The sequence below is a fragment of the Puntigrus tetrazona genome, chromosome 15 (assembly GCF_018831695.1).
Source record: "Puntigrus tetrazona isolate hp1 chromosome 15, ASM1883169v1, whole genome shotgun sequence".
Classification (NCBI taxonomy): domain Eukaryota; kingdom Metazoa; phylum Chordata; class Actinopteri; order Cypriniformes; family Cyprinidae; genus Puntigrus; species Puntigrus tetrazona.
In genome coordinates, this window is record NC_056713.1 from 13,137,392 (window position 1) to 13,159,815 (window position 22,424).

Genomic DNA, 22,424 nt, shown 5'->3' on the forward strand with positions numbered 1-22,424 from the left:
TAGAAAACAAATCTTTTATAATTTCCGCAGGAAAACTCAGTTAAAGATGATGAATAAATGTGCATTTATTTTTCAAAATTCAGTTTTGTTTTTTTATATTTTCTCTGTGCTTTTTCCTCATTCTTACTACTGTATAAACCTCCTTTGGATGAGACGCTAAGCTTCATCTGTTTACAAAGGTCCATACTGTGTAGTGAGGCAAGTAAGGTCTCATTATTGAACAAAATTGCCTGACCTGTACTATCCAGTCAGAAGACCCAGAAGATCACCAAGACCCTGTGTTCGTAAGCTATTACCCAAATTATTCTGAACAGGGTCAGACAGGTGAGCGCTACATTCTCTTTCAAGTTTGTCCTCTTGAACTAAAGGAGCTCACGGATTTAATTGAAAGGAACTGAGCTTTGGTGCCCAGATTGAACACAGTGAATCAAATAGACTTCAAAGAGGTTTCCCACCTGTCAGGTTTGCTGTGCCTCTCCGCTAGGAATAGAAATATTGTACCACTTGTTTGCCCGACATTCTTCTCAGTGCTTTGAAGTGATCTGTAATTAAAGATGATTAAGTGAAGAATTCAGCCCGCGTCCCACAGAGAGATGAGAACCCAAACGTGGGTGAACTGGGATGATCTAATTCTCCTGCCTCTTCAAGAAGAACACGGTAAATGTGTAGATAAAGTAAGGACAGAACGGTAAAATCAAACAAAAAGCCCCTGTAATGAAAAGTCAGTGTCACGGAAGTTGTAGAATAAGGATCGCCTTCCTAGAAAAGGCCACTTGATATGAAGCAGGACGTTGGAAACTCTCTTTTGTCTGGCTGTGTTTATTTCTGAAGTTCTCTCCTTTGTGCTGGAAGACATTAATTTAATGTGATAAGGAGCGTAATGGGATTCTGACATGCGTTGTTAAAGGAGGAAGACAAAAGCTTTTTTTCAGTGGCTCACACCCCTTCAGCTTTCCCTTTTTTTCTGTCTAATGAGAAGAAAAGAGCGCAAGAATGGTTGTCTGGCCCCGGGCAGGATGAGATCTGACTCTGACTCTGACTCTTTTAGCAAGTAGTGATATAAAAGGTTTAGCAAACTCTTCAACTTGCTTATTTTGAAAAAAAACAACAAGATGACCAGACTGCAACATAATGAATTTTGACTTTTCAAAAACTCTTCAAACTGTTATCTATTGTAATGGTAGTGTGGATCAAAGCCCATATCAAAGAAAGGATGAAAAGGTGGTATAAGAGTTTATGTATGAATTAAACATTCACTTTTGTTGTTGAAATATTGGTTATTGGTCTTATTCTGATTAATCCCTCCATATGCTCATCATTTTTAATCAAAATGTCATAATCTTCCAGTGAAATGGCAGACTTTTCTCTGTTGATCAGTCTCTAGTCATTTAATCCTCTTAAACCTCAACCCTTCATGATCGACTGCAAGCATGTGTTCGTTTTGAATGCAGCACCCACAACTCAAATTTAAGTGATAGTCCTCATCTTGCATTTATTTTCTTTTTCGCCAGTTCATTTCACTCAGATGATGTACCATATGTCACAATACAGAACAAAAGATATGTTGCTGCTGCTGATTTTTCACAACTGTATCAACATTATTTCTAGAGTACTGTACGTATTTACTAGAAAGCAACATGTACTTGAAGGACACCAATCAAGAAAACCAAGCATCCAAAGCCAAAACTCTGAAGCAAGTTTCTTGGTCTAGCCCAAAAGTTTCCATTCTTTTTCATTTATTATTTCTGGATTTTCACTGATTAAACAAAATATTTAAGGAAACATAACATTTTCATACATAACGGTAATGTTTTCTTCTGAATTAATTTAAAAATGTTATGTTGGTGGGCAACTGGATTAGAAAAATGGTTCCACGTTATGTTCCATTAAAGGGGCTGTAGGTTTTTGACTCTTCTAAAGTCAAAGAATAGCATGATATGTTTGTAGATATTTAGGAACATGTTACGTTTGCATAGCTGTTTCTCTAAAAAATAATGCTATAGCCATTAAGTCTTTAATGTGAGATTCAGACAGACTCTGGGCCAGAATTGCAGCACCTATTTCAACCGCTAGCTAGCAATATTACATACTGCACCTTTAATCTGTATTATCCGGCCCACATTTGTCAGAAAACAAAACGTATTGCTGTCAAGGAATCATGTTACATTTACGTAGCTGTTTCTCTATAAATAATGCTATAACCAGTAATTCTACACTGAAATGTGCGATCCAGGGTGGAATGTTTTTGCAGAACCAATTTCAACCACTAACTGTCAATCTTATGCTGTACCTTTATTCTTATTTTATTTTTTTGCTAATCTTTTGTGAACATTATCAACGATCAAATAAGTGAACGTAACTGGAAGAAAGTTTATTCACTCGATAAAGTTCTGGGAATGTTCCCAGTTAGCTGGGAAGCTGGTTTAGCTTGTTGATAGGTTCCCAAAACCTGAGCCAAAGACTTAAATAGACCAACAAACCTGCATTTTGTTTCTTTAGCAAGACTGGTGGCAGTGAAACACAAGTCTATCCGAAGTCAACAAAACAGCTGACTTTACCTCAGATTTGAGAAATTGTTTACGCTTTGTAGCGTAGTCAAATTCAGTCCTCCGAGTGCATGTGTACATACTTCTGCTATTTACCTGTGCAAATAGTCTTCCGCTATGTTTGCGCCGTGCTCCTCTGAGCCTTTAAGCGTGTGTGTATTTTCAGCTGTAGCGTATGTCCATGTTGTGTGTGTGCTTTAAAGATAAATGAAGTTGGTGCTTTGTAAAAGCCCAGTGGAAAGTGATAGCTGAGGAAATGACTGGCTGCTCAGAGTGAATGGAGGCTAAGCCTTTATCACAGTCTCTGTGTGGGAAGCAGCTTTGTGCTTTTCTCTTGCCGATGCTGGAACCTTCTCTTTAACACCTTACCCACTGTGCTAACTTAACCCTACACTCCTTTATCTTCTCATTTACCGTCCAAGTATCCTCACATTTTGCCCTCTTAGCCAATCCTCTCTAATTCAAAGTCCATTAAGCCGAGCAAAGTTAGCGGTGTTGCTTCGAAAACTCATTGTTTTGTTTTTCTCACAAGTTCCTGTCCAACTCGATCGTCGCAGTCAGCGCATATGTTAGCTAGCAACGCTATAGCGCCGTGTTTAATGTAGTGCACTAAATGTGAAATTGCATGTGATGTGCAATGAGCGAAAGACAGATACTGAATGCTTATGGTTAATCAAATATACGCTGAGTAACTCGGCAGGAAATTGAGATGACAGCTGTGAGCAATGGCATCGGCTGCTGTATGTGTGAAGTCAGCAGCTAAAGCCTTTCAGATTTGAGAGTCAGATCATAATAAACCAGTGTCACGTTCTGTTGCGATACAGTGTTGTGCATTTCGCAAGTCCGGTATTCTCATAAGTCCATAATTGCCAAAGGAACTGAGATTAAGCACTCGGGCGATTATGATTTCGCTAATTAAATTAGTTGAGGACAAACAGTACTTTGGTGTCATTGTTGAATTCAATTAAAAAATATTCACATATAAATTAGCTGAAATTTGTCAGACAAGTGTAATAGCATTATATTTACACCCACAGAAAATCGACTCTAGTCCCTCAAAAGGGACGATCCCGTGGAAGCATAATTGCTGTGAAAAGAGAGGGAGGATTTATTTCTTGTTGTGAGCAAAGGTGACAAGATTCAGGACACTGAAGTGTTTTGTGTGTGCCTCTTTTCAACAGGCCTATTAAACCTGGAGGTGTTACTGCGACAGTTTCTCATCTCCAAGGAAACCCTTTCCGTTCGCATGCTGGATGACAGCCAGGATCCCACCCCCCTTCTCAAGGAGATTCGCGATGACAAGACTGCCACCATCATAGTGGATGCCAACGCCACCATGTCTCACGTTATTTTGGAAAGGGTACGTCTCAGCTTGACAGTCAACCTGTTATGCAGAAAAAATAGAAAATCATTATTTTTGACTAAATACCCATGAAACAAGATCGGTTTAATGAAATCAAAAGCATCAAATTAATTACAACCAAATTTGTGCAATGTAATTAGTTACCATTATTTATTTTTCGTTTCCAGGAATTGAAAATGCATTTGCATCAAAACACATTTTAATACTTTAATATATGCAGAAAATAGTTTGCTATTACTATTTGCATGATAGGTCTGATGTCAGTGACCATGACCTTGAGTCTCAGAATAAAATTAACAATCGCTCATGAAGATGGAAGAATTTAATGATGCTATTAAACTATATAAGTGTTTCGATGGATTCTCAGTGTAGCAGTATTCTCATGACCTTTTGTTCATGTGTTTTTTAAGTGTAAGAGTTAAATATAATAGAGTTAGATATTAGTTCCACCCTTGAACTCACCGGGAGCCTGTTGCTCCTCATTTGTAAGATTGACGCTTATGAAGTAGTAAGTAAATCTGTCTTTCTGACACTTTCAATGCAAATGTATATGAACATACATGGATGTGGCCTCATGACTGAATAATTCAGTATAGATGAATGACTTAACACACGCACACACCTCTGCAGCAAGTATGAGCCATAATTAAACGTGAATCATTATTTTCAGGAAAGAGAAATTAATGGCTCTGCAGGAGAGGCTGATTGCAGACTGGTGAAAAGAGAGCGAATGTGATCGATGGAGGGGAAATGGACAGACTCAAATGCGTACGACACGTCAGTCTTAAGTGATCAGAAGTTCAACTTCTTAAAAACACATCTCTAGACGTTTTTTTTTTCACTCCACTGCCTAGTGTGTCACTTTTTCATGCAAAAGCCCATTATGTGTGAACAGCCTCTTGTAGGCTTTTAAGGTACAGTCACATATACTGTTTTTGTGTGATTTTCAAAGCTGAAATTTTAGTCATTTCAATAGGAGTCCATGTGACTGGGAAGTTTGTGTGTTGAAAAAAGATTTTCCTGAAAGATTTCGTTGGTTACATGAATCAGTGTCAAACAGTTTGAACATGACTCCCGTGTAATCTGTGCTTTAAGCTGCTCTTTCTCTTCTCTTCTCTTCTCTTCTCTTCTCTTCTCTTCTCTTCTCTTCTCTTCTCTTCTCTTCTCTTCTCTTCTCTTCTCTTCTCTTCTCTTCTCTTCTCTCCTCTCCTCTCCTCTCCTCTTCTCTACTCTTCTCTTCTCTTCATCACGTCTTTTCTGTTTGAGTCTTCTAGTGTTATCTTGACTCTCCTCTGCTCATTTCATGTCATCTTGTTCTTTTCGTCCATTTCAGCCAGTGCTTATGCTCCATCTCTCCTCCCTATTCACATCACTGCATGTAAATATTGAGGGAAAAATGCGAAAGTGTCTGATGACCATCACAGGTCTTTCCTTGACTTTTCCTGTTGCTATGGAGACAGGGACAAGTACCGCCACTGTTACGCCGGTGAGTTGCACGGTTCACAGTGGGTTCCTTGTCAGTTTGTCACCCTTACTATGTTTCTCATACCCCCTTGAACCCATCTCTTTCTCTCTCTCACTCTCTCTCTCTGTTTTATCCACTCACATCTTCCCTTCATGCCTCTCTGTTCCTCTTTCTCTCTCTCTCTCTCTCTCTCATGGATCTATATGGAGCGAGCATGCGGCAGAGCTGTGGAAAGCTGGCACTCGTTCAGGTTGTGAGGAACGAGTGTAGGGCAAGCATGCTAGAGCTGTCTGCCAATGTTCACAGCACGGCTCACACACCAGCTTGAGTTACAGGATTCAATTACATGGGCAATTGCAGGGAAAATCTTTCATTATAAAATACTTTACGCAAGGACAAAATTATCATAACCTGGAAAAACTCTCCGCTCCTGTGGTCCATTTTCTCCCCCTCTCTCTCTTTTTAACACGACGCTGGTCAAATGAAATGCAGATGGGCATTACGGGACGCTAGGCAGGGAGTCTGGGTGTGTATAAGTGCCTTAATACAGATGCTGCTTTGAACTGTAATGCAACCACAAGAGAACAGGTGTATAGGAGTGCTGTGTTAGCATGACTTCTGCTCTAAAATGTAGGAACAAAGCCGGGAGATTGGGAAGTTCAAACCTGGTACTTCCTCTACCATCAGCAGATCTGAGGCATCTACAAATTATGCTTTGCCAAATAAGTTGTATATGTCACACAGGTCGCAAAGAACATAACTTTGGGGCTATGCCATTAATAACCATCAAACAAAAAAGTTTAGAGGGCACTTTTTGAAGAAGGGATGAGCACAATGCTTAATTTCAAAGTCTAGAAAACTGTTCAGTGGGTTGCCTCAATGACTAGTCAATTAATCAGCCTTAAAGGAAGCCACGCACGATAATATAAGTTTTGGGATTGTACAATTTTTTCTTTATAATGTTCTTGAATGAAAGGTCGCACTTTATTTTAAGGTCCAGTTCTTGCTATCTCAGGCCATTAACTGCGACTCAGTATACTCCTAATTGTCTGTTTAATAGCTAGTAAGGTAGTTTGGTAAGTTTAGGCAATGGCTAGGATTAGGGATGTTAAATATTATCATGCAGAATATGTGTTTTATAATTACTAATAAACAACCAATATGTTAAAATATGGCATGCTAATAAGTAACTAATTAATACTGAGAATCGCTCCTTATACTAAATTGTTACTGAAAGCAATTTCTTATGCTAAACAAGGCTCCATTAAAAATAAAAGGACAGTAAAAAACATTAATACTGTAAAAAATTATATATTTTTTGTATGTATAGTATACATAGTGTATTTGTATATATATACTGTGTATGTGTGTGTGTGTGTACATTTTTCAGAATTCTTTGATGAATAAAAAGTACAAAAGAATGGCATTTTATAAATATAATATTTATTATATATATAATTTAATTTAATTAAATAGAAATAGAAATAAGTCTTGTAGGGTAGTGTACTATGTTGTTTAATTACTTTGAACTTTTTTCCTGTCCCAGAATGATGTAAAACACATTCAACAGTCAAAAATGTCCATGTAGTGTAGTAGCTGTAGTAATGATGATGATGATGATGATGATGATGATAAAGAACCACATCCTATTCTGAAGTGCACAATAACTGAAAATGAATGTGTGTATGCACTGTATGGCTTGAGGTTATTGATTATGGCTGCAAGGTTAATGAAAAGATCTGCAAGAGCAGTTTTGGAAAGATTATTTGCGAGACCTATAATAATTACCAAGTTACTTCATTGTTCTTTTTGTTCTAGGAAATGTGATTATATTTCACTGCCTGTTATTCCTGATCAATATATTTTAAATTAATTATTTAACATTTTTCTGTGCTATAGAAAGAAGACCAACACGCCCGGCTGCTCAATCTATTTCCCACTCGTGCGTTTATTGTACTCTAAACTGTCCCTTTTACTCAGTTGTCTCTCCGTTTCCATAGAAATAATTATTGAAAGTGTTTTCACCCCTGACATTTGATTGACATATAATATTTGCTGCTTGGTTTCCTTGGAGACAAGTTGAGAATTGATAAATAGAATGGCAATGACAGAACGGGAATGTTGTCTGTCTTTTGTTAGCTTTCATCCGACTCTGAACAGGTTTTGCAAAGCAGCGAACCTTGCCTTTTGCTTCTCAATGCCGGCAATGGCGTGCGCGGTTTCAGTCTAAGTAGCTGTTTGAATTAGCCTAGCGTTGTCAAAAGTGTTTAATGTTGCTCTCTCTTCTCTTTTATCTTCCAGGCCTCAGAGTTGGGGATGCTGTCAGTGTACTACACCTACATCTTGACTTCCTTGGTGAGAGAATTTAAGTCTGATGCTTTCGGTTGCAAGAGTTTTTTAAGCACTTGTCTGTCAAATATAAAGTCAAAAAATATATTTCAGGTTTTCTCCCACATTAAAATGTACATTTTGTGCTTAAATGATTAATTGCTATTAATCGCATACAAAATAAATGTTTTTGTTTACATAATATGTATGTGCATATAAGTATATATTAAATTTTTTTACATGTATATACATTTATATTGTTATTTCATATTTTTATATATATATATATATATATATATATATATATATATATATATATATATATATATATATATATATATATATATATATATATATATATATATATATAAACTTTTACATGCATGTGTTTGTATTTATATATACTTAATAGATATACAGAGTACACACACATATATTATGTAAACAAACTTTTATTTCGGATGTGATTAATCAGTCAATCAATTAATCATTTGACAGCACTAGTAAAATTATAGTAGTGTTATACAATAAATAAATGCATATTTTTTATTTTACATTTTAATGTGGGAGAGGAAATTTCTTCAAGTGCCTAAATTTGTCTTTAATTTCTTAGCTGGAAGATAACACAATATTGTTGCTGGTGTAAAAAGTTGATTCAAGGATCCTACAAACAGTATCTTTGATGTTTCCTTTTCAATCTTTCTGTTTCACGCTGATGTGCGCTAGAAATAACAAACCAGGATGGATTTTTTGAAACTTTTTCATCCGATACGGCTTTAAGTTCAGAGCGCTGTAAGAGCAGCCACTCAGCATGGAACAAACCGCCACACTTCAGCACACTCCAACCTAATTTAAAGAAGCCACTTCATTTCCCCACATTGCTTTCCTTCACTTATTTAGTCTCTCCTGCTGCCACCATTCATGTGTCCAACACGCCAACGCCACACTGTCCTCTCATCCGTACGCTGGTGTTTCATTACGCCATTATCACAATGTGAAAGGCCTGTCAAAAACGCACTACATCCATCAGAAAGCCAGTACTCAGTAAATGACTCAGAAAGAGCTCTCCAGCCTCTGCTCTGGTCACACTTTGGCGAGTCATGAAGCTCTGCGTTGCTGCAGGTACATGGAGGGATTACTGAAACCCTTTGTATGGTGATATGGGCACCTGGTTATAGCTGACATGTTGAAAAGTCTCATTTAAACCAGCATGGTGTGTGTTCAGCAGATACCAAAGATGGAGAAACATGGCGACAACAGTAACAGAAGTCTCAATTTCCAGTTTAAAGCACCAATATAGATTGAAAAAGAGGTTAAAAATTGGTATATGTGTACTCCGTATATTTACGTATTCGTAGATAGATATTTAAGCGTTTCATCAAATGTACAATTTTAATTAAGAAATGGGGTTGCACAATGAATTAAAATAAAACTAAAATTGTTATGTAATAAATATTATTTTATAAACATATGTATAAATATATTGATTTTTAGCTTTTCATCAAATGTAAAATTGAAATTAAGAAATGGGGCTCCACAATTAATTGAAATAAAACTGGAATTACAATATAATTTATAAATATACTTAGATATATGCTTAAATATAATTACATATTTAGATATAGTTTTCATAATTATCACATTGCAGTTTAAATCACAGTCATATATGACTAAAGAATTTCTTTTAGGGCTAAATAAATATATATATATTTTTTTATATTTACTTGCAAGCCATATCTTCAGAAATTAAAGGGTTGATTGTTGACTGGTTGGGTTTTTTTTGTTTGTTCGTTTATTCCACACCTCTCTGTCCCTTCTCTCAAAAAACTCACTGACCTGTTCCTGTTTTTATGAAGCCCCTCCCTCAGAAATTCTGGCTCAGTGTATTGTGATTGGCTAAACCACTTCTAGTGGTCTTCTCTAAAGCAGCACAGCATGGCCACACCCCCTTTGTTGCATGTTCCCAGGGCGGGGTTTCTGGGTTCTTGACGCAACAGACATGGGAAGTAACTCGTTGTCGTTCCTTACTAGTTTTAGTAGGCATTAAACTGGCAGAATTTTAAAAGACAGATGCTTCAAGTTAATATTTCACATCTATACATGTTCAGCTGACAAAAAACTTCTGGCCTCAAAATTAGCTGTCTGAAGGCTTTGCCGGTTTTTAAACAAACTCAGAAAAGAACCAGATGGATGGCTGGATGGATGGCCTCTTTAGATGTAGAGGAGACCTTAGGCACTTTAAGAGATGGAATCGGTTTGCTGATAAGCGAGTCCAATTTATGACTGTGCTGGGGGCGGGGCATTTTTCAAAGGCAATTTCTGATCGAGCTGCGAGCCGAGGCCAAAACATCACACCCACACATGGCTTTACATCTCTGTCATCTCACCTGAATCCATCTGTCATGGGAATAATTCAAGTCCCTGTGGGATCTTGGCTCAGATATATTGTTTCTGTACATTACAGCAGCTACAGCATTTCTCTCGCAGCGAATGTAAATCAGGACTTCACAGTGTCCAGACAAGCTTGTGAATCATGCTCACCTGCTGCTTGTGAATCATTTTGAGGAATCAGTCATTAGTTGTGACAGCACATATACAAACCTTTTCCCAAAGTGCACTTTTCTGGTGCAGTTATTTATCATGTGCAATTTGCTTTGCTATCGCTTTAAAGGGATAGTCTATCCAAAAAATAAAAAGCCTGCCATCATTTTTCTCATTCTCATGTAGTTTCAAACAATATGACTTTATTCTGTGAATATACACACAAACACGCACATCTTGGCAACTCCAGGCTTCTGTTTTATAGATATTAGGTATATCTTATAGATAAACAAATATCGGAAAGGCCAAAATCTTTAAAACTGTTGTTTAAGTGTATGTTTCAAATGATACATTTCATAAATCAGCAACAGTGCTGTCATTTATCATCTTAGTCTGCAATCTGTAATATATTTTAAAATAAAATGATTTCTTATGCATGTTATAAAATGTCGTTCTCGATTGTGGGTCTCTGCAAACTTTCAGGGCTAAAAAAAACCCAGAAATAAAATAAAATAAAATGTCTTGGACAGGGCAGCTTAAAATCACAAAGTTTGAGCTCTACTATTCTAAAGTAAGCTGAGAAGGTGATTATGTCTATGTACTTGGACATAGAATGACTAAAATACTGGTTTCTTCCAGTATTTTATAAATCAGCAATATAATCTTACAACAAATCTATTATTCAGCAGCTTTATCAACAATTTCTTACAAGAGTTCATGTGGTTATTAAAAAAAACACTACCACATGTTCTAGGGAGCCCCCTTATGGTTTGAGTCTTTCGTTTTCTCCATCTCCGCCTACATACATCCAGTACGGTTTCCAGCTTGCTCTTTTCAGAAACTTCACTTTTCAGACGTTACATGTCAATTCCAATCTCGTCCTCATTATCACACAGGAAGAGAAGAGCTACCGCTGCTATAAAACGTCCCTGTAATTTGATACAACATCCTTCCCCCCTCCGTTAGAGATCAGGTTCAGTAGGTTAATTGCAATAATGAAAGGAAAGGAGCGAAGCCATTTTGCTCTAATTACTAGATGTATTCTCTCTGGTAGTGACTGCCGTACAGGTGAGCAGTAAAGGGATTGTTGCTTTGTGATTTGTGCTACCAATAGCGCTTTGCCGAGTGAAGAACGTTTTCATCTGTGTTTGACTATCACCCAGGGATTCGGCCTTTGTGCTGCGTTTAAATGGAAGAGGTGTGCCTGCGAGACCGGCGTGCCTGAGAGATCTGCTTTTATTGAACAATCTCTGCAGATCAGAAAGTTGACATTGGCATATCTGACAGTTCTGCAAAAGTTCTCAGAAAACATTGTTTTTCACAAATGCATCGATGTGTTCTTGACACATCTGTTGAAACACATGGCACAGATTGCATGCTCTCATCACACGTGTTGCCGTTCCAGAGTAGAGCGTGTGATGAGAAAAATTGATGAAAGGTCCCTCAGACTCGGTTCACGGGTGTAATTATAGACTTCCTTTTGAAGAAGACGTTATGAACCCCCAGGATTAGATTAATTGCATATTAAACACAAGCAATACAAAGAAAGAAATTTTGTTCTTGGGGTTTTTTCTACCTTAACGAGAATTACGAAGGAGGCAAATTTAGTCATTTTTAATGCACTGGACCTATTTTTGACAGAGTGTACTAACATGAAAAGTCGGGTCGTAACACTGGCTACGTTCCTGTTTCTGTTTTTAAGGTAGACATACTCTAAACATGTTTTTTGACAGCTGTGATTCATCTCGCTGTTAGCACTTTGTACCATGAGTGCTGTGTTTTTGAGACGTGTGTCAAGTTAAAGGAATTGGTTATCCAAAAATTCAACAATTCTGCCATCATTTACTCATCCTCATGTCATTCCAAATCTGTGGCTGGCTTTCACAACCCAAAAGAAGAAAAAATATTTTTTTGTCTCTACAATGAAAGTCAGTAGAGAGCAGTGTTGCTTTGGTGTGTGTTCTACAGGAGAAAGGTGTCCTAGTGTTTTGGACAGACATGAAGGTGAATAAATGATGACAGGAATGGGGAACTATTCCTTAAAAAAACTGCAGACTGCTTATTTTATGCTCCATCTAGCTTTTATTAAAAACAAGTTTGTGTCATGTTATGGCGGTTGTAAGTGATAATTACCTAAACATTCACCTCAACAGTTAACCCCGCCCACCAACATATACCATTGCCAGAGATAGGCCTTCAGGTTACCTGATTGGCTGATGCTTGCAAGCCTCAGTTATCTTTCCTCTTTTTCAGAGCCGTCTATAAAGTCTAATGCTGTCACAAAAACGAGTGATATTTCTCAGGACACCAGTTTCAGTGCTACCTGACAGGTAGTAGGGATATTTTTGCATGTCATTCGAAAATAGAAGTTGCTTACTGCAGCTTTAAGTTTGAGTTACGGTCAAAAATGATGTAGTATTGTGAGTGGCATAAAATACAGCAGAACAACAAAAGAGATATGGCTTGTTTAAGCATATAAAACACAAACCCACTATCTTTTTGAGCCAGGTTTTTTTGAGAACGGGCCAGACTGTTAAATCACACGATTCTGTTTATAGCTCTTTCAAACACTGAAGTCTTTGCCGGTAATTAACAAGACCAGTTTCTCTTTCTATTATTTGTTCCACCGTTTAAATTTTGGAGCATTAACCAGCAGGACGGAATTAGAGAGGTGACTTTTTTTCTCTAAGATAAGTGTAGAAAGGGAAGGTTTCTTCACGGTTTGTAAACAGCAGGAGCCATTGTTAAAAAGGCTATTGAAGTCATACTCACGGAGAGCAAACATTGGCGGGTGTTCAGAGGTAAAGCAGAGGACACAAGGTAACCGATTGTGAGCCGGGCCCAGGAGGGACCTGAGACCAGACAGTAGAGAGAGACTGGAAGGAATTGAACATTTTGGGTGCCTATGCATTAATAGACTGAATAAAGAGCTGGTCAGCATCACCTAGCAGCTGTATTTCTATGGAGCATGGAGGGGTTTTGTCATTACTGGCCGCTCTCGAAGTCTCCTCAGCAGCCCCGCGAGGCCCAGCCTCACATGACACTGATGAATGGGCTGCCATGCCACTCGCCTGTGTAATTTGTTTTTTAATCATTTCAAGTTGCTGGTAGGGGACAGAAAGAAAAGTCGCATACATCTTGTCACCAGACTGATAGGTTGGTTACCACTGACATTAAACCTTGTTTTGTGCTGTTTACCAAGGTGTTTGTTATCTTAGAGCGTGCTAGCAGGGATATCTAATAAAAATCGTATGTAGTATATAGCATACATGTGTTCGACATGGGTCGGGTTATACAGAATTCCCTATTCTTTTTAATTATCATTCACAAGCTCTTGATTCTAATGCATTTGGGTATGTTTTAGATCAAATATTCATCTTGCTGATATATGAAAGAAACTCTCTCTCTACTAAAGTTGTAAATTAAACAAGAGTGGTGCTTTAGACTGATTTAAACCAGTCACTCGTGTTAATGTAGTTATTTGTTTTGTGCGATTTTAACTACATGCAGTTTTATGTTTTGGATTCATACATAAGAACTATTGGTTTTTCACTTGGAATTAGCTATTCACGTCATATGAATTTGTTGTATGTGCAAAAATAAATTAGCTGGTTAGTTGGTCTCGTTTATTAATTTCAGGAATCAGTCTACACTTGATTTTTTACAATGATTTTTGATATACAAAAAATCCCATCAAGTCTGTGTGTTTTGTTTTTAATAAATGTATTTATTAATGAAATTTTATAGACAAAAAAGGTCAATTGGCTGTTGTTAGTAGCTTAAATCAGTCATTTTTCATTTTTCTGTCTGTCAGTGTGGTATCATGCGATCAAGGTAATATTTTCCCCTTATGCAAAATTACCAATGGACATTTTTCTGGGTTTCTAAATAATATCATAGTTGGTATAAATAGTGCATAGTTGGGTAAAATTCTACTGCGCTGAATTTTAAACCACCACAGATATTTTTTGCATTCTCATTTGTTTAAATAGCAAAGTAATAAAACACCATGACGATGTATTCACAACTCGTGAAAAAAAAACATTGAGAGACTAGTCAACGGCAACAGCAGTCAAAAGACAAAGGCATCTAAAATTTACCACCGTCCAACATAGACAGTGTATTAGAAATGCCCTTTGTGAATTGATGCAAAAGTAATATAATATAAAGCAGAATGTTATAAATGTACGTGCATTACAAAAAGGCAAATGTAAAAAAATGCATCATTCTAGTATTGTGAAAGGGGCATTTGCTTGGATTCCTATTGAAATGACTTTCGAATACAACTGTGACTACACCAGATTAATACACTTTAAATTACATTCCAACAGTCTGTAAAAAAACTGACTGAATAAAAGAACTAAATGATATCTTCATTAGAATCTAAAAAAAAAGGTTTATGTAAAGGGTAGGTGATAAAATACAATTAGCTGAATTTAAAAACAATAGAAGTCCATGCAAATTACAGAGTGTAATATAAAACAAACTTTTGGTGGTGTATGAATGTGCATGTATGTGTGTGTGTGTGTGTGTGTGTGTGTGTGTGACCATCTGCCATTCTTCATTTATTCATGCTCTGTGATCTCCCGCTGCATAAAACAGCCTCATTTTGGAGTGTCCTTTCCACTGAGAGTGCTGACTGGCCTTTTATGTGCTGTGTGTATATATTTTGTGTGAGTGTGTGTGTGAGTGAGAGAGAGAAAGAGAATTATGCAGGGTCAGTGGTAAGCCTGCCGGGGTCTCCTCGTAGTCAGATCTCCTCACAGGAGCTGATAGAGAGGAAATGAAGAAAGACAGAGCGGACCAGGGCAGCGCACCAAGGCCGTCTACTCCCATCAGCCCAAGCCGTCTACACTGTTTACCCCCTATAATTCAGCTCTGCATCCAGCCCTGGGCCGAGGGGAGAGATGTACAGCTGACCTGGTAAAGAGGCCTAATCAGCTGTTCTGCAGCATTAGCCTCCTCCACTCCATCAGGAAACAGCCTCTTTCTCTCTCCAGCTCGCTATCTGATGTTTTGTGTATATGTCCTACTCACTCTTGACGCACATGTAAGGTGGCCCTCGTGAGGGCCCGTAGAGACTAATGAGCAATTATGCTCGTCATTTGGCCATCATTAAATAGATCGCAAGGAGATGCGCACGGGCCTCAAGGGACAAATGAATTCCTTCCTTACAAATCTATCTTTACCAGATTTAGCTGATAAGGGCTTACGAGATAGACCATGTGCTCCTCCAAACATTAATTCAGCAAACCAGCTGCAGGGAAGGGCCTCGTAAAGGAGAAGGTCATGAATAATCAAGAAACAATCGCTCAATTCGGATAATGGCACCGTCTGAATTAGCCGTGATCGCGCAATCACCGAAAAGGCTTTCCATTTATTGTGGAGCACCGTGAGCAATGCCTCTGTGTTGTTTTGAAACGCCGTGTCGAGAACCCTTCCCATCCGACCTATTAGCAAAAGTGGCCATAAATACATCTCTATCAGTTAATATTTATGGAGAAAGAGATGCCATAGGGTGGAATACATTTCCTAAAGCATCTTTGATTTCATAGTTGGAGAGAACTGTTGTTCAAAGGGACACTTCATCTAAATTTTACTCAAGACCTTACTTACAAACAACATGTAGAGATGGCTAAATAACGTCTTGTCGATAAAATACAGTTAGCTTAATTGAAAAGTAATAGAATGCAATGGAACGTATTGGACACAATATGAAACAAATGTTTTTCGGTGGTTGGAAGCGTATGTGTGTGTGTGTGCGCGTGTGGACTATGTGTGTGACATTTACATTTTTGTTTGGCAGATGGATTTGCTCCAAAGCTACTAATTTCATTTATTTCATTGCGTCCAGTGTATACATTCTATCAGTTTCTGTTTTTATGAAGCAGCATAATAAATGGGCTAAACTACCCCCGTTCTTTGAGGAAAAAAATGTCTTGCGCTTACACATGCTGTGACAGGCACACAGAAAGCTCTTTCTATTCAGTAAATCTGACTGAATCCAGACCATTTAAGAAGCTTATAGTTGCACTTTGGGATTTGGCTTCTATTGTACGTAGATTAATTACCATGCGAATGTAAATATGACTCCCTTCCTCATGTATTATTAGATTTCATTATGATGAAGTTTGTAATAATTCTCAATAGCCAACTCCTGATAACACTTTGTATAATTTATAGGCGTTATCAAAGTAAATCCTTAATATAGTAACTCAGAAATCTTTTTTTTTTTTTTTTGAAGCCACATAGTTACGCAGCAGAAATGCTGTGAGCTTCAGCAGCTGTGTGAAACAGGGCCCGGTCTGTCTCTCTCTCTTTCTGCTCCTACGTCTCCGTCATGAATTCCATCAAAGTGATTTGTTCTCCTTAGTTCCAAACTACTCGGCTGGATTAAATAAATCACATCAGCTCAGCTGCATCAGCTGCTGGAGGGCTCTGATGTCATTTGAAGGTTGTGTGAATGGGAGATCGCGCTGATGCTCATCAGGCCTTTTCATGGGCCGCCTCTCCACACATTATGGCTGTTGTCAGCTGCCACTCTGTTCTCTCTCTCTGCCTTGCTGTCTTCTGTTTGTTTTGTTCTTCGTGTTTAATTTCCCTGCCACACGGTCCTGATGCGCCCTGTCAGACATGTCATCACTGCAGCGCTTCAAGCAGGGATCAGAACAGAGTCATACATACAGGCACACTCTTTACAAGCAGGGTGGTCCAGCGTCTGTCTGTCTGTCTATCTGTCTGTCTGTCTGTCTGCCTGCCTGCCTGCCTGCCTGCCTATCTATCTATCTATCTATCTATCTATCTATCTATCTATCTATCTATCTATCATTCTGTCGTCCCTTCTATTTGTTGTTCTATCATTCTCTGTATGTCTGTTTTTTTATCTATCATCATATCTATCATTTTGTCATTCTATCTATCATTATTTCTATCTTTTTCCCATATCTTCGCCTGTCTGTCTATCCATCCATTAGTTCAAAATGTTTGCCAAGACCAATTTTTTTTTAAAAAAAGTACATGAACCTTTATAAATTTGAATTAATTTATTCAATTATATTTCTTTAAATGCAAATTTAGTTGGAAAATGTACATTTTAAATTTTGTTATTTTGTCATCCCCAACCATTCATCCTATTAGCTGACCTCATTTTCCACCATAGCTCATGAATTTCCACTTCAACTCATCTGCATCCACTTTCCTTTCTCTTGTTCTCCTCCAGTGCAGGGACATGGTGGAACAACCCTCGAACACATTAAGAGCGATCAGGTTCACGACACATGGATCCATGAGGTCCGTGCAAAGTCGTTTGCGCTGACTTATGGAAGCCAATGTCCGTGTCGTGCTTGTCAATACACAAAAATCATTATTCAGGCGTTGAGGACTTCTCATGGTTTCTGCTTCTCTGTTCGGATGGATGTAAAGCTCAGCAGTCAGTAGAGTGTGTAATGAAAAAAGCGCTGTAATAGTACGTGACCAGAAAGACTGTAAATTGTTCTGATATTTGCAGCTTGGACATTTAATTCCATACCATTTAAGGGGCAATGAATGCTTGTAAGCAATACTATTCTATTTGGCCACCATTAATCTTTTGCTTCTAAGACGTGCTATTACACCACAGATCCAACAGCCACATTGAGATATTTGCTAAAAATAGTCATTCGTTTTGGTGGCAAACTCTCCCTAACTTTACACTACTTGTCTTAAGCCTTGTTGCATATTGATTAGTTTCTGTCAGCTTGATTGCAGTCTTACTTCCTCTGCGGCCTTGATTACTCCCTGTTGACAAATGTATTGAGCTGATAGCGCTCACTGAAAGTTCCTGCCGTTACCCCGATGCGCAGATAAGCATGGGCTACATTCGTTTCTCCCAGAAAAAAAAAAATGTTCGTAAGTGTCCCTCAGGCAATAAGCAGATGATTTACAACTCCCCTGTTTTATAATTATGTAAAGTGTTTGAGACCTCCTTATCCACGCCTGTGCTAATTACACAATTGGGGGATTCATTTCAGTGAAAGTGCTAAAAGATCAACCTTTTATTTTTCAGCTGTGAAAAACATGAAGCAGTGGCTGATCTCTGGCACCTGCTATATTGAGTTCCTTAGATGCAAGCGATGCCAGTGTCCGCTCCCTTCCTTGAATGATTGAGGGTTTGCTTGATTCACTCCGCATGTCCAGTCTTGCCTCGGACGATCTGTAATAAGGATAAATGGGTCTGAAATTATATTCTATTACTCTGAAATTATCAATTAGCTCAGCCTGCCATCTTAGCCAGGTTTCTTTCGTTATTATCACAGCTCTTTGAAATACTTGCTTCTGATCAATCAAGCGTTATGTTATGCAGGCATACAAGATATGTCGGTGCCATGGCTGCTTTGTATGGTGAGACTAAAAAAGAAATTTGAATACAATCTTTGATAGATGCTTGCAGCTCAGGTGTCCCCAGTTAAAGCTATGAGAGAGAACTAAAAATATAGGTGGACGTTACATTATAGCTGAATGTCATATTGCAGATAATAATTTTATATTAATTACTTTAGTCCCAGTATTTTTGGTTGGTTGTTATGTACAGTAGAAGAAAATGTACAAATAAAATAAGGTAAAAACAAAATGTAAAACTAATTTTTATATTCATTTACTTATTTCATGTAAATTATTTATGGCAATATTTTATTTGTTTATAGCCGTAGCAGTGTAATAAGCGGCATACAAAATATATGTATGTGTAAAATAATGACCTATAATGACTACATTATTGCAAAACCATTTATTATTATTTATATTTGTTTTTAAGCTTTATCTTCATTGTGACTTCTTCTTATGACAATTGTTTTCTGCTAGAATCAACCACAGCCCTTTAGCGCTTATTATTAAACACACAATCTATGTTATAATGAACTTTTATTCTTAGCAGAAAGGCTTAAAAGATAAACATATCCATATCCATTTATTAATGTAATTTTTAGCTATTTATTATTTCAGTTCATGTAAAATGGAACTATTATTGACTACATTATAGCAAAATAAATGTATTAAATTTTTTTTCTAAGATTTACTTTAACAAAAACATGGTCTCAAATTGTACAATGTGCAAGAGGTTGGATGTTGTAAAACAAAACGGGATCTCAAGTAATCTTAAATAAGGTCTGTCTGCACTTCAGTAGTGAGAGCTTCATGTCTCTGTCATAGTGACAGTGAGAGAAAGAGCTGTTCTGTCCAGTTGTGATTTAATCTCAGGTGTTGGACAGCATGCAAGACAGACTATTATTTCTGATGAAAGGTGTGGTGGAGCTGGTCCAGCTGCATTGAGAAGAGATTTGGAGATAACAGCATGGGATCAATCACCGATCCCTTGGGGACCCCTGAGCAGGTTGGCTACTGTTTTCATACAGTATATGACCGGTATAGCGATATCCACCTCACTGTGAGAGGTAGGCAAATCTAATAACCAACAACTGTAGTTTCCACACGAAAATTTGCGTTTGTGTTGCCATTTCCACCAGTTACATTTGCATAATTTAATGTGTTCCACCTCTGTTCGTAACACCTAAATATCACTGTCAGTTTCTCTCCACTGTTCACATGGAACATCTGTCAACAGATTTGTTTTGGCTTAACAAACGTGGGGAAAGTGTAAAATAACCATCTTGTGTTACGCGAGCTGTCCGAGAGCAGCTCTGTTGTCGATTAGCGGCTTGTTTGACAAAGAGACATATGCCAGACCCAGACTTTTATTGCTTCAAGATGCAATCTATCAGGATGAAATGGCATAAAGCCAGTGGTTCTCTCAAGATAGAGGTTAGACAATGCAGTTCGCACTCGGAAACTTGATTTGTTGTGCCCCCAAAAATATAGCAATAATAATCTGAGTAGGAAGAGGTCAACACATCGGAGGACAGAGTTGGATTTCTGCCACTTCTCTCCTTATGTTTTGTATTCTTTCAGTTGCCAGTTGCTTTTCTTTTAGCAAATTACCTGTAGTGTTATTCATCTAGATAATTCTTTCGATTAAGATAGTAATTATTTTTAAATATACATATTTCATTTTTTTCAGTATATAATAGCTATGGTAACTAGCATAGATTTAGCTAATCAATTTGTTGTCAGTTTTTTTTTTTTTTTTTTTTTTTTTGGTCAATCGATTTGTGTTGTGGGCATGAGACAGAGATGACATCTGACTTTGGAGGTATCAAGAGTGTGGTGTGGGCAGGTGAGTGACAACAGAGCTGCTTGCCCTCTAGAGATTGATAAGAACATGCCAAGGGCTACCAAAAGTGATAATACCCAGCTCATTTCCGTCACCTTAGACAGATCACCTTCCCCCTGAAACCCGCGGCCTTGTCTCATTTTCTCCTTCCCACAAACACACACATACGCACTCATTTGCACAAAGGTATACATGCATTTTTCAGAATGCTGACATATTATAAGCGGTTATGCATTCTGTTACTATACCTCAGAGCTTGTTCATGCCATCAGACGTCATTAATTTGTAATTTGTGAATAATTTAAGGCGCACAATGCAATTTTGTTCAGGTTGGGATTTGAGGCAGGTGCCAACAGTGTTTGCAGTATTTATGAAAGCATTTGTGGACACTATATTAATCAAGTGCACAAGATTATTCTGTCAGTAAGGTAATATGTTTGTGGCAGACTGCTGTTGTAGGCCTATAATTTTGTGAGAAATAAAAATGAAAGCTGGTACGTGGTACTCTATCATTTTGAGTTGTAAGATGCAATGATCTGTTTGGAGAAAAATGTCATTATAAGCTGTGTATATACTTTGGTAATTTAAAATGGGATAAAACTCAAATGGCAGAACGGAGTGCATGTGCACCTATCATCTCTTCCACTTTTGTTGTAATATAAAATGAACGTGTAAATACCCAGGGGTGTAACACATGCAACAACTTACTTGCGTGTATCATTTGTCATGTAATCACAATTTACCTCATTCAGTGATCATAGTTTATTTGAAAAAAGAACCACGGAGAAGGGCATATCACTAAATGTATATATATAAAACTAAATGCATTATATTTTTCTAAACACATTATGCCTTAAAATATAATGAATGTTTAAATAGATAAATTAATTAAAAATTGTGAATATTAAGAGGCCTTTATCAAAAAAAAAAATGGCAGCAACGTGCAAAGAAGCAAACTGATTTTTGTTCAGACTCAGATATCCCAAACCGGTTGTATAAACAGTTTTTTTTTTAACTATTTTTTTTTCTTTAAGACAAAACATTTTCAGTTACATAAAAAATGTCTATTGGTCCTATTTGTTTTAAAAAAGTATTTGGTCAGACTAGTTCCTAAAATCAGAACTGAATGAAAATTAGAGCTGTCTGTATTCTAAATGTATGTGTTGATCTTCTTAAAATATCTTCTTTGCGTATGTTCCTTTTTTTCAATCTTCTGGTAAACTTAGACTTCTCTTAGGTGAAGTATGGCAGACTTTTCAAAACATTTAGTCTACTTAAACCCCCTGCTTCTTTACAATCGTCTGCTATCTCACATTCAGATCTGCCTGAATCCAATCACCAAATATTTAAATAGGATCAACCCCTCACTCTACATTTTCAATTGGACACGCTTTATTATATGGTGGAAAACATCTATCACTACTTCTGTTTCATTGTGACTTTATTACGTTTATGTGCCTGTGTTTATTCAACTGGCCCTGCTATGAAGATGTGGCATTGCAGCGTACAACATCATTTTTGTATTCCTTCTGAATTTTGCTAGATGTAAGTCACATTCCAATATTCCATGGGCTAGAAAATATATATATGTTATCCAGTATAGATTGTTGTGAATGTCAGGGTGTGAATCCAATCTCCCAGTCCAAGCAATGAGGAGACTACAAAATACAGGATCACACATAGTAATCTAATCACATGTTCAGCCATCTAGTGTGTGAAACCAGGAGAGATGGAGAAAGAGAGAGAGAACTATCTCCACAATGTACTCAACACTGTCAACAACTATAATCATTAGCAGTCAGCAGGGATCCCTCTCTCTGATTCATGCCATGAATTTACATGCCAGTTAATACAAGCGTAAAATGACTTATATCTGCCAAAAACACTGTGTGAACCTTTCAGCTGTTCAGATAATCACTCACAGAGATTTTATTGCGGCGGTTTAAATCGGCATTCATTACCTCTTTAATTCATGGA

The 22,424-nt window shown here is 37.5% G+C and overlaps 1 protein-coding gene across 2 annotated transcripts in view; it reads left to right on the top strand.

Annotated features, from left to right (window-relative positions):
* grik4 (glutamate receptor, ionotropic, kainate 4) overlaps nt 1-22,424 on the top strand; it is a 262,123-nt gene that overhangs the window by 180,295 nt on the left and 59,404 nt on the right. For both annotated transcript variants that reach the window (XM_043259848.1, XM_043259849.1), the window contains exons 7-8: nt 3,728-3,906; nt 7,676-7,729. In XM_043259848.1, coding sequence (XP_043115783.1) covers nt 3,728-3,906; nt 7,676-7,729 — 233 coding nt within the window. The remainder of the gene's footprint in view (nt 1-3,727; nt 3,907-7,675; nt 7,730-22,424) is intronic.